General features: G+C 59.3%; 1 protein-coding gene across 1 annotated transcript; it reads left to right on the plus strand.

Moving 5' to 3' along the window:
- The first annotated feature begins 2,419 nt into the window (after positions 1 to 2,419).
- Positions 2,420 to 9,907, plus strand: LOC311421001 (TBC1 domain family member 24-like). Its single transcript, XM_084492497.1, has 7 exons — positions 2,420 to 2,539; positions 4,125 to 5,163; positions 5,358 to 5,516; positions 6,061 to 6,124; positions 6,936 to 7,031; positions 7,390 to 7,666; positions 8,150 to 9,907. The coding sequence occupies exons 1-7, from the start codon at positions 2,428 to 2,430 to the stop codon at positions 8,293 to 8,295; spliced, it is 1,893 nt and encodes a 630-aa protein (XP_084348623.1). The 5' UTR covers positions 2,420 to 2,427; the 3' UTR covers positions 8,296 to 9,907.
- Positions 9,908 to 10,522: the final 615 nt, after the last annotated feature.

Consider the following 10,522-nt stretch of genomic DNA (forward strand, 5'->3'; position numbering starts at 1 on the left):
AACAAGAGGGCAGTGACCCTGTGGTCAGGAGCTTGTCCCTACCCTTTGCTTCCTCCCCTTGTTCCAGGAGACAGAAGGACGAGAAGAAGCTGTTGTTAAATTCTACTCCCAAGAGAAACAAGCTGCAGGGCCCCACATTTTGGCAGCTGGAGCCAAAAGGTGCCATAATCACCTCGAGAAGCCCCATTTGGCCTTCCATAAAAGCCCAAAGTACACCTGGAGGCACAAAAAGAACCAGCTCAGCTCATGGGGCCGCTGCTCAGAGCTCACGGTGTGCCCAGCCCTGGTAATGGCAACATGACCGAGCTGAGCGCCGGCCCCTTCGCTGCCTCGGCCCAGCAGGCCTCGAGCACAGGCTTCCTCGGGACCTGCAGGCTGAGGAAAGAGCCAAGTGCAAAGAGCTGTTAATGTGTTTGTAAGGGTTTTTTTGCAGCAGCTTGGAGTGGCTGTAGCAGGAGAAAGAGACGCCTGGGATCAGGCAGAGTGCACTGCTGGGAAGCCGTGGCACTGCCTGATGCTGGCACCCTCAATATTTGGGCTCCTCGGGGCCCTGCAGTGAGGCCACGCGGGCTCTGGTGTTACAGCAGCCCTCGGCCACGCAGGGTTTGGTCTCCTCCTTGCTGCCATCGCTGACGCCAATCCCCGCAGGTACGGACAGGAGTGCAGGTGCCCTAGAAGCAGTGGCAAGGCAGTGGCAGCGATGATTTATGGCCCCCATAACACAGGGCTGCCACTGCACCTGCCTCAGTATGGCACGATAATGTGTCACCTTTCTGGACCACTGCAGCCTTGCTCTGGGCACCCCAAGGTCCCCGGGCACCCGAATCCACAAGGGCTGGGCTGTGCAGGCAGCTTGCATGAAACATTTATGGCCTCCAGCTGTGCAGCTCGAGGAGGCGGCGTGGCCTCTACATATTTAATTTTTTCTCCATTAAAAGCAAAGGAAATGGCAGAGCCACATCGCACGGTGCCTAATTCGCTCCCATCTCCTGTCTCCACACAGTCACGGGGGCCGTGGGGTGCTTCAGGCTGACCCAGAGGCCGCGGGAGGCATCTGCTGCTCCAGGAAAAGCACACGGAGAGAGCGCGGCCACCAAGGGCCTGGGCAAAGCAGCAGCACCAGGTTGGGAAGCTGCAGCACCAGGTTTCAACGCAGCCCACTGTCTGTCCGTCCCACCACCACCAGCTTGGCACCCCCAGGTCCCCGCAGCCCCTTGCCCAGCTTCGTCAGGCTAAGCCGTGCCACTTGGGCCGTGTTTTGGCACGTGGAGGCGAGGCTTCATCCACAGAGGTGCTACTCTGTGGGGCAGCGCTCCTGCTCCGCTGCAGGAGCTCCGGTGAGCCCTCAGGGATGCGCTGTGGGTGCAAAGCAGGGGGAAGGAGGCAAGGCAGGGACCAGCAGCAGCTGTTAGCATGAGAGAAAAAAAAATACAATTTCTTAAGGAAAATATAGTGCCTTATTTGCCTTAAAAACTCCCCACTTTTAAGTGTAGTCCGACCTGCGGGTTCACTGATGGTCGCAAGGTCCCTGCATGCTCCTCTCCTTTCAGCTGCTGCAGCTTTTCCTTGAGCCCACAATTTTTTGTAACCCTGCAAAACATTTTGGGGCAAAGTCAATCAATAACAACAGCTTCAAATGAGACAGACTGGAAATGCAGAAGTACAGAAATGTGCTTGGAATTACCACATTTGGGGCTCCACTGAGCAGGGGGGACCCATCTGAACACCCTCTGCCACCGCTGGGGAATGCTGAAGCCTTGTGCCAGGTGCCTGGTGCTGGAAGCACTGGTGCAGCTCAGCCCTGATTCACCCCAAAGAAAGCGGGGTGCTTTGCTGCAGAAAGCCGTGTTTCTCCACCACCAGCTCCTGTTTGCATCGGCGGCTTTGCTTTGTCCCCAGACCCCGAGGTTTCTCCTACAGGTGCTCCCCAAGCACTGCACGCTGGTGCTGCCCGGCTCCGCGGCACCTGGCAGAAGGGCGTCATTTTGTCCTCGTGGCCCCAGCCTCTTGCTCGTCACCTGGTTCCTGGCACTCGCTGCTCACATGCCTCCACTTCTGCCCCCCCCGAGACCCGCGCAATCCAGCGGGAAGCGGCTGCAGCCCCACTCACCGTGTTTATGCTTCCTCCCGTCAAGGACGGGCGATTGCGCGTCCCTCCCTCGCCCCCTCAGCGCCCTCCCCGCCCGGGAGTGAATGTGAAGATAAAGGTTATCCCTGGGGAAAAATAACCGTGGGGTTTAACGGCCGTGTTGCTGTTTTGATGGCTATCTCATCCCCTCCCCGAATCGGGCACAAAGGGGCGAGCGGGCACGGGGCCGCTCCTCCCCGCGTGCTGTTTACACCAAACACGTGCCCCACGCACACGGGGCGCATTAAAAGCCAGGGCAGCGGCTGCAGCCGGCAGCGGGGCCTCCCCGGAGCAGGTGGATGCTGCAGGTGGGGTTCAGCCTACCCCGTGCCCCCGGGGGGGCGGCCGGGGGCTTCCCAGCGCAGCCAGAGCAGGGTGACGGGGACGGCGATGGCACCAGCACCACACAAGGTGGGTGAGTGCTGGGGGATGGAGGCAACCCAGGGCACCCAGAGCAATGGGGCTGGGGCAGACCCATGTGCCCAGCCCCACTGACGGCCCCGGGGTGTCACCCTGGTGCCAGGCTGGGGACGTGCCCTGGGCTGGGTGCCTGCGGCTGGGTGACTCCGGGTGACACATTTTGGGGTGGTGGTACCCAGGGCTGCCCTCCTGCTGCAAGTACAGGGGGGGTCTGGGAATCGTGGCAGTACCTAGAGGTACAAAGAGCCCTGCTTAAACCCAGCTGTTCATTTGAGCCTGGGTTTTAGGGCTGTAAGTGTGATGGAGCTGGGTGTGTGGCCCCCAGCATTTTCCAGCCCGTTGGTCTGCCTTGATTCCAGCCCGGCTGCTCAGAGCAGGGAGCCTGCTGGAGCTGGCCCGGGGCTGAGCCTGACCTGGTGCCTGGCCTGACCCAGAGCCAGAGCTGAGCTGAGCCAGCACAGCATGAACAGAGCCGGACCCAGCCTGGGAGCTGTCCCTCACCGTGCCACCGTGCTGCCACCTCTGCGTGACGTGTGTGGCTGGGGCCGTGCTGTCCCCCCGTGTCCCCTTGGGTCCAAAGCGGAGAGCTGGCTCTGTGCAAATCCTCAGACGGGGAGCTGAGACTCATCCAGCCCTGCTTAACCGAGCACATCCAGCACCATGCACTAGGAATTAATGTGTGTGTAATCAACTTCATGCTGCCAGTTAGTAACTGCTCTGCACAAACCCCGCAATGGAAACGTGCGGGCTTCGGGGCTGAGCTCCACGGGAACCCCAAGGAAAATGCCTCTGGTTTCTCCCTAGGAGGAGCTCAAACTCTGCTCTTGTGAGCTCGCAGCCAACTGCGGGCACCAATTCCCACCTCCAAGAGGCTGCTCAGACGCTCTCCAGCCCTCGCCCCTCGTTGCCTGGCTGGGGACTCACCGGGTGCGTGGGGACGCGGGGAGCAGGGGCCGTGTTGCCGGCTGTCCCTGCCCCTCTGGCTGAACCCTCTCCTCGCACACTGCTGCAGCTCAGGCACCCAAGCAGCCAGGGGCAGTTTATTCTGCTCCATCCATGCTCAAAGCGCCTGGTCCTGGACATCACCTCCTGCTCTGCCCTCGGGATGGGACGTTGTCCCTGTTGGCCCCACTGCCCGTCGGGTCCCCCCGAGCTGCCGACCAGCGCGGGGCTCTCAGTGATGCCCCAGGGCTGGCTCCTGGCTGGTGGTGGTGTAACACTGCTGTCCTGTGGCTGTGCCCGTGGGACAGGGACAGGGGCAGGGACAGTCCCTGCATCCTGCAGCTCATCCTGCAGCTCCCCAGCACAGCCGGTCACACCTGGGGAGGCAGGAGCTGTGCGAGGGGTGCAGAGCCCCATCCTGCTCTGGGTTCCCCAAAGGGACCAGCTGATGCCACCGGACCGGTGTGAGGGCAAAGCCAGCAGCTCAGCCTCCTGAAACCCTTCCCTGTGCAGGGGGGAGAGCAGCAGCTGAAATACCAGAAAGTGCTGTAGGATTTCAGTGCAGTGTCAGGCAGGGTGAAACGCTGTCACTGTTGCGGTGAAGCGTGTCGGATAAAAGGTCTTTGTCCCACAGGGATGCTTGGCTCGTCTCCAGTCACCGTCGTGATCACGTCGGAGGCTGACACCTGGGACATCGACGCCGCCTCCTCCTGTCTGGGCTGCGGACAGTTTGTGGACTGGGACAGGATGCCAGAGCCGGAGCAGCAGGCCAATATCCCCAGGGACATCCTCACCCAGCCCCCAAAGGAGCTGAAGAGGCTGCTGAGAGAGGGCTGCCTGGCGGCGAGCCGTGCCCTGAGAGCTCAGGTGTACCACCGGCTGTGCCAGCAGGTCGCCTGCCGCCTCGTCACGCCCGACGCTCCCGTCTACAGGGACGTGGCCAGCCGGCTTTTTGGGAAGCACAGCGCGAGCTCCCACCCTCTGCCCGACTTCCTGGAGGGGTGCTCCATGCCCACGTACTGCCTCAGCCCGGACGGGGTCACCGCCATGAAGAAGATCCTCATCTGCGTCGGCAACCTTTTCCCCGACATCACCTACAGCCCCATCCTGCCCTCGCTGGTGGCTCTGCTGCTGCACTACAGCGAGGACGAAGCTCAGTGCTTCGAGAACATCTCTCGCCTCATCGCCAGCAACGCCCCCCACACCAGCTACATTGACCAGTCCTTCCTGGCCCACCGGGCCTCCTGCATGACTTTCGGGGATCTGGCCAACAAGCACTGCCCGGCAGCTCACAAACTGATAGCCAGCTCCTCCGAGAACGTCTTTGAGGTCTACTCCGAATGGCTGTCGTGGCTCTTCCACGACCTCCCCTTCGACTACGCCATCCGTGTGTTTGATGTCTACCTGCTGGAGGGGCAGAAGGTCCTCTACCGCATCGCCCTGGCCCTGCTGAAGCAGTACAGGCTCTCGGTGGCCTCCCCCGAGCTGGAGGGGGCCGACATCAAGGCAGACCTGCAGGCTTTCGTGCAGAACATTGCCGAGCACACGACTGTCGACAAACTCCTGGAGAGAGCGTTTGGCATCCGGCTGTTCTCCCGCAAGGAAATCTGGCTCCTCCAGATGGCCAACAGGAAAGCGCTGATGGAGCGGGGCATAACCATGGTGCAGAGCAGGTAAGAAGCCTGTCTGCTTGCTGGCATGGGCAGATGGTGCTCTGGGGCAAAGCAGACAAACCCCGAGGTAGAGCGGAGATAGAGCACGGGGGGAGCTCCAGGCATCTCCCTTGGCTTTGGCCGTGCCGGGTGCCCCATGGCAGCAGTGGCGTGCAGGCACCCTGGCTCGGCACCCACGGGCATCCCCCTCGCAGGCAGTCCTTCCACCTGGCCGTGGACATGCAGACCTTCAGCTCCGGCACGGTAACGGCTCAGGAGATGCGCATCATCTGGTCCTGGATCCCCGAGCGCTTCTCCCTCTCCCCCCCGCTGCTGCTCTTCTCCACCTCGGAAGACGGGTGCAGCCTGCAGAGGTGAGCGCGACCTGCCCGGTGGCTGGGGTCGGGTCAGATGGGATGGGCATAAAATTGCGTAAAGGCTGCCGATGTAGAAATGCAACAACTGTGGGACATGTCTGGGGTCTTCTGGGGGCACTGTGGGTTTGTTTCAACACCCTGGGTGCAGCCTGGGCAGTGCTGGCTGCGGGGAAGACTTCTCGTAGCAGCACATCACACTGCGAGGCCACAGCAGGGATCGGGGTTGGGGCAGACCATGCTCGGGTACCCCCTGTGATGGGGAGCACATCAAACCCCCCAGATCCAAGCCAGGAGAGCCCAAGTGCCACGGGCAATGCCCAAACCTGCTGCAAGCAGAGGGACCACTCAGGGCCATCTGTGCCCCCCAGTTCTCCAGGGGTGTTAATGGTGGGGCTGCAATATTACTGCCCATGTCGGCACCATGAGCGTGCCCCCCAGCCCGTGAGGGGTGAGCGGGATCCCACAGCTCCGTGCCCACGTGGTCACGGCTGCGTGCTCCCGGTCTGCCCACACCAACCCAGCCTCCCTGTGTGCCCCCCAGGTTTTACTCCTGCTGCGAGGGTTACGAACCCACGGTGCTGCTCATAAAGACAACGGAGGGGGAGGTAAGTGTCTCCCGAGCAGGGAGCGGGGCTGTGCCGGGGTGGTGCGGGGAAGGAGGGCGGTTGTCTCCCTGCCCACCAATGTTGGCTCCATCACAGTGTCTGCGGGGCACCAGCACCAAGAGCTGCCCTAGACACTGGTTAAAGGGGGCACGTGGGGGTAAAGAGGAGCCCGTGAGATGGAGAGGCCACGAGAGGGAAGTTTTTATTGGAAATTTAGGCTAAATCGTGAAGCCTTCGCTAGGCAGACTTTCCTCAAGTCAGCAGATGCTCTGCCTGAGCAGGGACTTGCTTTCAGCGCGCTAAATGCCAGGAGCTCTTCTTGATTGCAAGAGCAGCAGCACGAGGGAAGTGGAAGTGAAATAAGGACAGCTCTTACGGTATCTGAAAGTCATAAAATAGCTGCAGAAATACCTGAGCCAGGCCTTTCCCTGGGGACTCTGAGAGTGGCTCATAAACCCATATTTTATCCTTGCACTCTTCATCAAGCAGCAGAGGCAAGTTCTGCAAATTGCCCAGGCATCCCGAAGATTTATTGGCCACCGAGCCCTGATCTCCCACACCAAGCACTTGAGTGTGGTGAGGAGATAAACGCTGCGGTCCCAGGGGCCTGCTGCGGGCAGGGAAAGGTGACTTATTCAACCTCATTTCCTATGTTTTAGCTTGTTTTCTTCCCGATATTGTGCCAAGGAGAGGCAGAGCACTTGCTGAGCAGCACACCCCAGCGATGGCCTCAATGGAGGCTGCTGCCGGGGGTCCTGGTGCTCACCCCAGCCCTGCTCCCCGTGACAGCTCCCTGTGCTCTCTCCCAAAGGTGTGCGGGGCGTTTCTGTCCTCTGACTGGAGTGAAAGGAAGAAGAATGGGGCGACATCAGGCTTTTTTGGGACAGGGGAGTGCTTCGTGTTCACTGTAAGTCACATTTTATTTATGGGTTTATGCTTCTGAGCTCGTATGTCTTTGCTTTTTTCTTTATTTGTCTAAGGCATGGTGGCACCGAGCTGCTTCCTTTGCAGTCCCACCACCACCTCTGAGCCCTGGCAGGAGGCAGCAGCACAGAGATTGCTGTGCTGGACTACAAAAAATGGAGAACTAACTTCGGGAGCATCCTAAAGGGATGACAGCGGGGCAATGCATGTGGCAGGGAAGGTTTCTGCGCCATCCCTCCTCTGCCCCAGCACACAGCGTGTGGTCCCCAACCCGCCTGGCCAGGCAGCAATGGAGAGATGCCCCCAAGGCCGGGGCTCACCGGGTTTCATCTCCTTTCCAGGTGCGCCCCGAGATGGAGAGGTACGAGTGGGTGTTCATCAAGAAGCCAGAACTGGCCAAAGCTGTGCCACGCTCGCGCCAGCGGTCGCCTTCTCCCGGTCCCATGTCCCTGCTCAGCTCCTCCCCGGACGGCCGTGGCACCAGCTCCAACCACCTCGCCGTGCCCACACCGCAGCGGAAAGGCCGTCTGTCCCCATTCCTGGCCATCAGGCATTTCCTCCTGCCTTCCAAAACAGCCTCCATGTTCATGTCCGGCTCTCGGGAAGGGATCATTATCGGTAATTACCTAATGGCAAGCACCCCGCACAGCATGCTGCTACTTTGGCTAAAAAGAGCTCTCCCCCAGGTTCAAATCTGAGCTGCCCATGCAGGCAAAGACCTCCTTCTTAGGGGAGAAGTCAGGGAAGATGAAGTCAGCCCCAACTTCTCCAAGTTAGCAAGAGAGTACAGGGCTGCACAGGGAAAATGATGCTCCTTCTGGGAGCCCCATATCCCAAACCTCCCAGCCAGGTTTGTGCCCTTGGGGCTGCCGTGCCCATCCTGGCCCTTTCCTCTGCTTCATGCAGGACTGAGAGGACACGCAGGAGGGGAACAGCTTGAGGAAGGGCTGGGCATGGCCCCACAATCTGTCCATGACAGCTCTGCAGCGTGGTCGCAGTAAATGGAGCAGGGAGCTGGGCATGATCTGAGACCTGGCCAGTGTCTCTGCTCAGGCAGTGAGGGATCAGCGCGGATCCCAACCCTCTGGCATGATTTTGCAGGTGGAGGAGGAGGCCAAGCTCTGTCCCTCGACGCCGACCTGCTCTGGGGGCGCACGGAGCACTGCGAGACCTTTGACAACCCTCCGCTCTGCCAGGAGAACTTCAGGGTGCAGCTCTTGGAGGTGTGGGGCTTCCAAAACACCTAGGTCCTATGGGGCCGGCCCCTCACTGCACCTCCTGCCAAGAACGGGACTCCCACGGCACCAGCTGCGGCCCGGCCTGGCTGCTACAGTCTCCACTGGCAGCATCTGCTGGCCGTCCACACTGTCCCCAGCCGTGGTGGCGTGGAGAGGGCCATGGGGTGCCACGAATGGGACCGCAGGGACACACGAGGTCCCCTGCCGCAGCTCAGCCCCAGCCTGCTCCACCAGCTCTGTTCCTGCTCTGGGTGTTGGAGGGGAAGGGAGCCGGCTCGCTGCTTGCTGCCCGCCCCTGGCCTCTCTGTGGTTTGGGGCTCTGCAGCAAAGCCGCGATACCACGGCACAGGCAGCCTGGGGGAATCCTGAGTCTAGACAAAATCCAGCAGTAAGGTGCAAAGTTCACCAGGACAATCCACACCCCACTTCTCACCCCAAGCCCAGCCCTCAAGACGTGTGCAGGATTTTTGTAGTACCAGAGGTTCCCAGGTTTCATCTGGGACCGGGCACCGATCACCATCCAACATGGTGCAAAAGGCTGTTTGTGGTTGAAATTGCTGACTGGAGATCAGCAAAGTGCTGCCTGGTGCTTTTGTGCCTGCAGCCCACCACAAGCCCCCCAGCAGTGCACCTGCCTTGTCATGTTTCCATTACACTGAAGGCCCATATTAGCAGCCAAGAGTTGATGTAAGATTGCAAGCGGTTAATATAAGCTTTAATTAACACGCCCTGATTGAATGGGTCCAGATAACACACGTGCCATTTTGAAATATGAAATGTGAACGTGTAGGTGTTGGTAGGTAAGCCGGTGCAAGGAGGGTTGTGAACTATCAAGAGGTCATTCTGGCTGCAGGATGAGAGCACATCTCCCGTGTCCCAACACTTCCCATTTGTGGTTTTATCTTTCATGGATGCCATTTCCTGAGCTATTCAGGGCAGGAGTTGTCACTGCCATGGTGCTGGTGGGTCCAGCGATGCCAGGAGGATGTGGGGAGGAGCGGGCAGTGGCAGCAAGCTCCCACCGTGGTCAATTACACAGCAGGCTTAGGAATTGCTTGTAGCCTTCGTTATGTATCCTGGTAAGATAACAAGGTGAGGTGCAGGTCCCTGCTGCCCCGCACCTGCCTTTGCTCACAGAGCTCAAATGAAACACAGCAGAGCTGCTCTCGCCCTTGATTTAAAGAGCTCTGCTAATTGTTCCTCAGTATTTCTTGCTTCCTGTGATCATGTACCAGACTGCTTTCTGTCCAGCACAAAGTTGCCCTTGGGAGTCCCTCTTTCTTTCCACAAAGCAGTTTTCCCCCTGCACCCAGAGATGCACAGGACGCACACGATGCCTGCAAACGCAAAGCCCTTCCTTCGCAATCCAGTCTGGCCTCTCAGCAGCTGCTGGCTCAGGCTTCACCATCTTGCTTGTAAAGGGCAAGAAGGTTCTGTCCAACGTATTAAAATACCAGTGACTGGGATCGTTCTGTGTGGGACACAGGGGTATTTGATGCAGTGGAAAAGCCTGCGAGTCCCTGTGACGCTGTACGCGCCAGTACCTGAGCTGCCTGCTGCTGCCAGCTGTAAAGCACGATGAGCGGCAGTGTGCTTATTACATTCACCGCCTGTCATCTGACGAGTGTCTTTGCCGTTTTCTAAAATGATGCTAGAGTACTTTCTTCTCTACACTTTATTCCATTACCGTGTAAAGTTCAAAACTCTTAGAGAATTAAAGGAAAAAAAAAAAAAAAAAAAAAAAAAAAGAACATGCAGAGAGCAGAGGGGCCTGGAAGCTCAGGGGACTTGTAATGGGATATAAAGAGGTCTTTCATCTGCATTGTGCTGGCACTTGACTGCAGTAAGGTCAGCAGGGAGCAAAACTGCTGCTCTCTGATGGCTGCTTGGTGGCCCAGGAGAAACACGGAGACGGACGAGTGGCACCACCAACTTTACAGGTGCCCAAGCACTGGCACAGGCTGCCCAGAGAGGCTGTGTGGTCTCCTCCGGAGATACTGGGAACCGCCTGGGTGCCGTCCTGTGTGAGGTGCTCGGGGTGCCCCTGCTGGAGCTGGGGGTCCGACCAGCTGCTCCCAGTGCTTTCATCTCTCGGGGTCATTCTGTGATTGCCAGGCACGGCTTGGGGCGACTGAACCCTGGAGGTGACAGCACCCGGGCACTGCGGCTGGAAATGGGGAGCGGGAGGGAGCAGCTGGGTGGCCCCGAGGGACCAGGATCCCCCCGAGGGACCAGG

The sequence above is a fragment of the Aythya ferina genome (assembly GCF_964211825.1).
Source record: "Aythya ferina genome assembly, chromosome: 18".
NCBI classification, from domain to species: domain Eukaryota; kingdom Metazoa; phylum Chordata; class Aves; order Anseriformes; family Anatidae; genus Aythya; species Aythya ferina.

What these genes read in the sequence shown, in the direction of transcription:
- LOC311421001 (XM_084492497.1), top strand. Translation starts at nt 2,428, where the DNA reads ATGCTGCAGGTGGGGTTCAGCCTACCCCGTGCCCCCGGGGGGGCGGCC. An exon ending in TGGCACCAGCACCACACAAG is followed by an intron (nt 2,540 to 4,124) that starts GTGGGTGAGTGC and finishes TTTGTCCCACAG; the next exon opens with GGATGCTTGGCTCGTCTCCA. An exon ending in TCGGGAAGGGATCATTATCG is followed by an intron (nt 7,667 to 8,149) that starts GTAATTACCTAA and finishes ATGATTTTGCAG; the next exon opens with GTGGAGGAGGAGGCCAAGCT.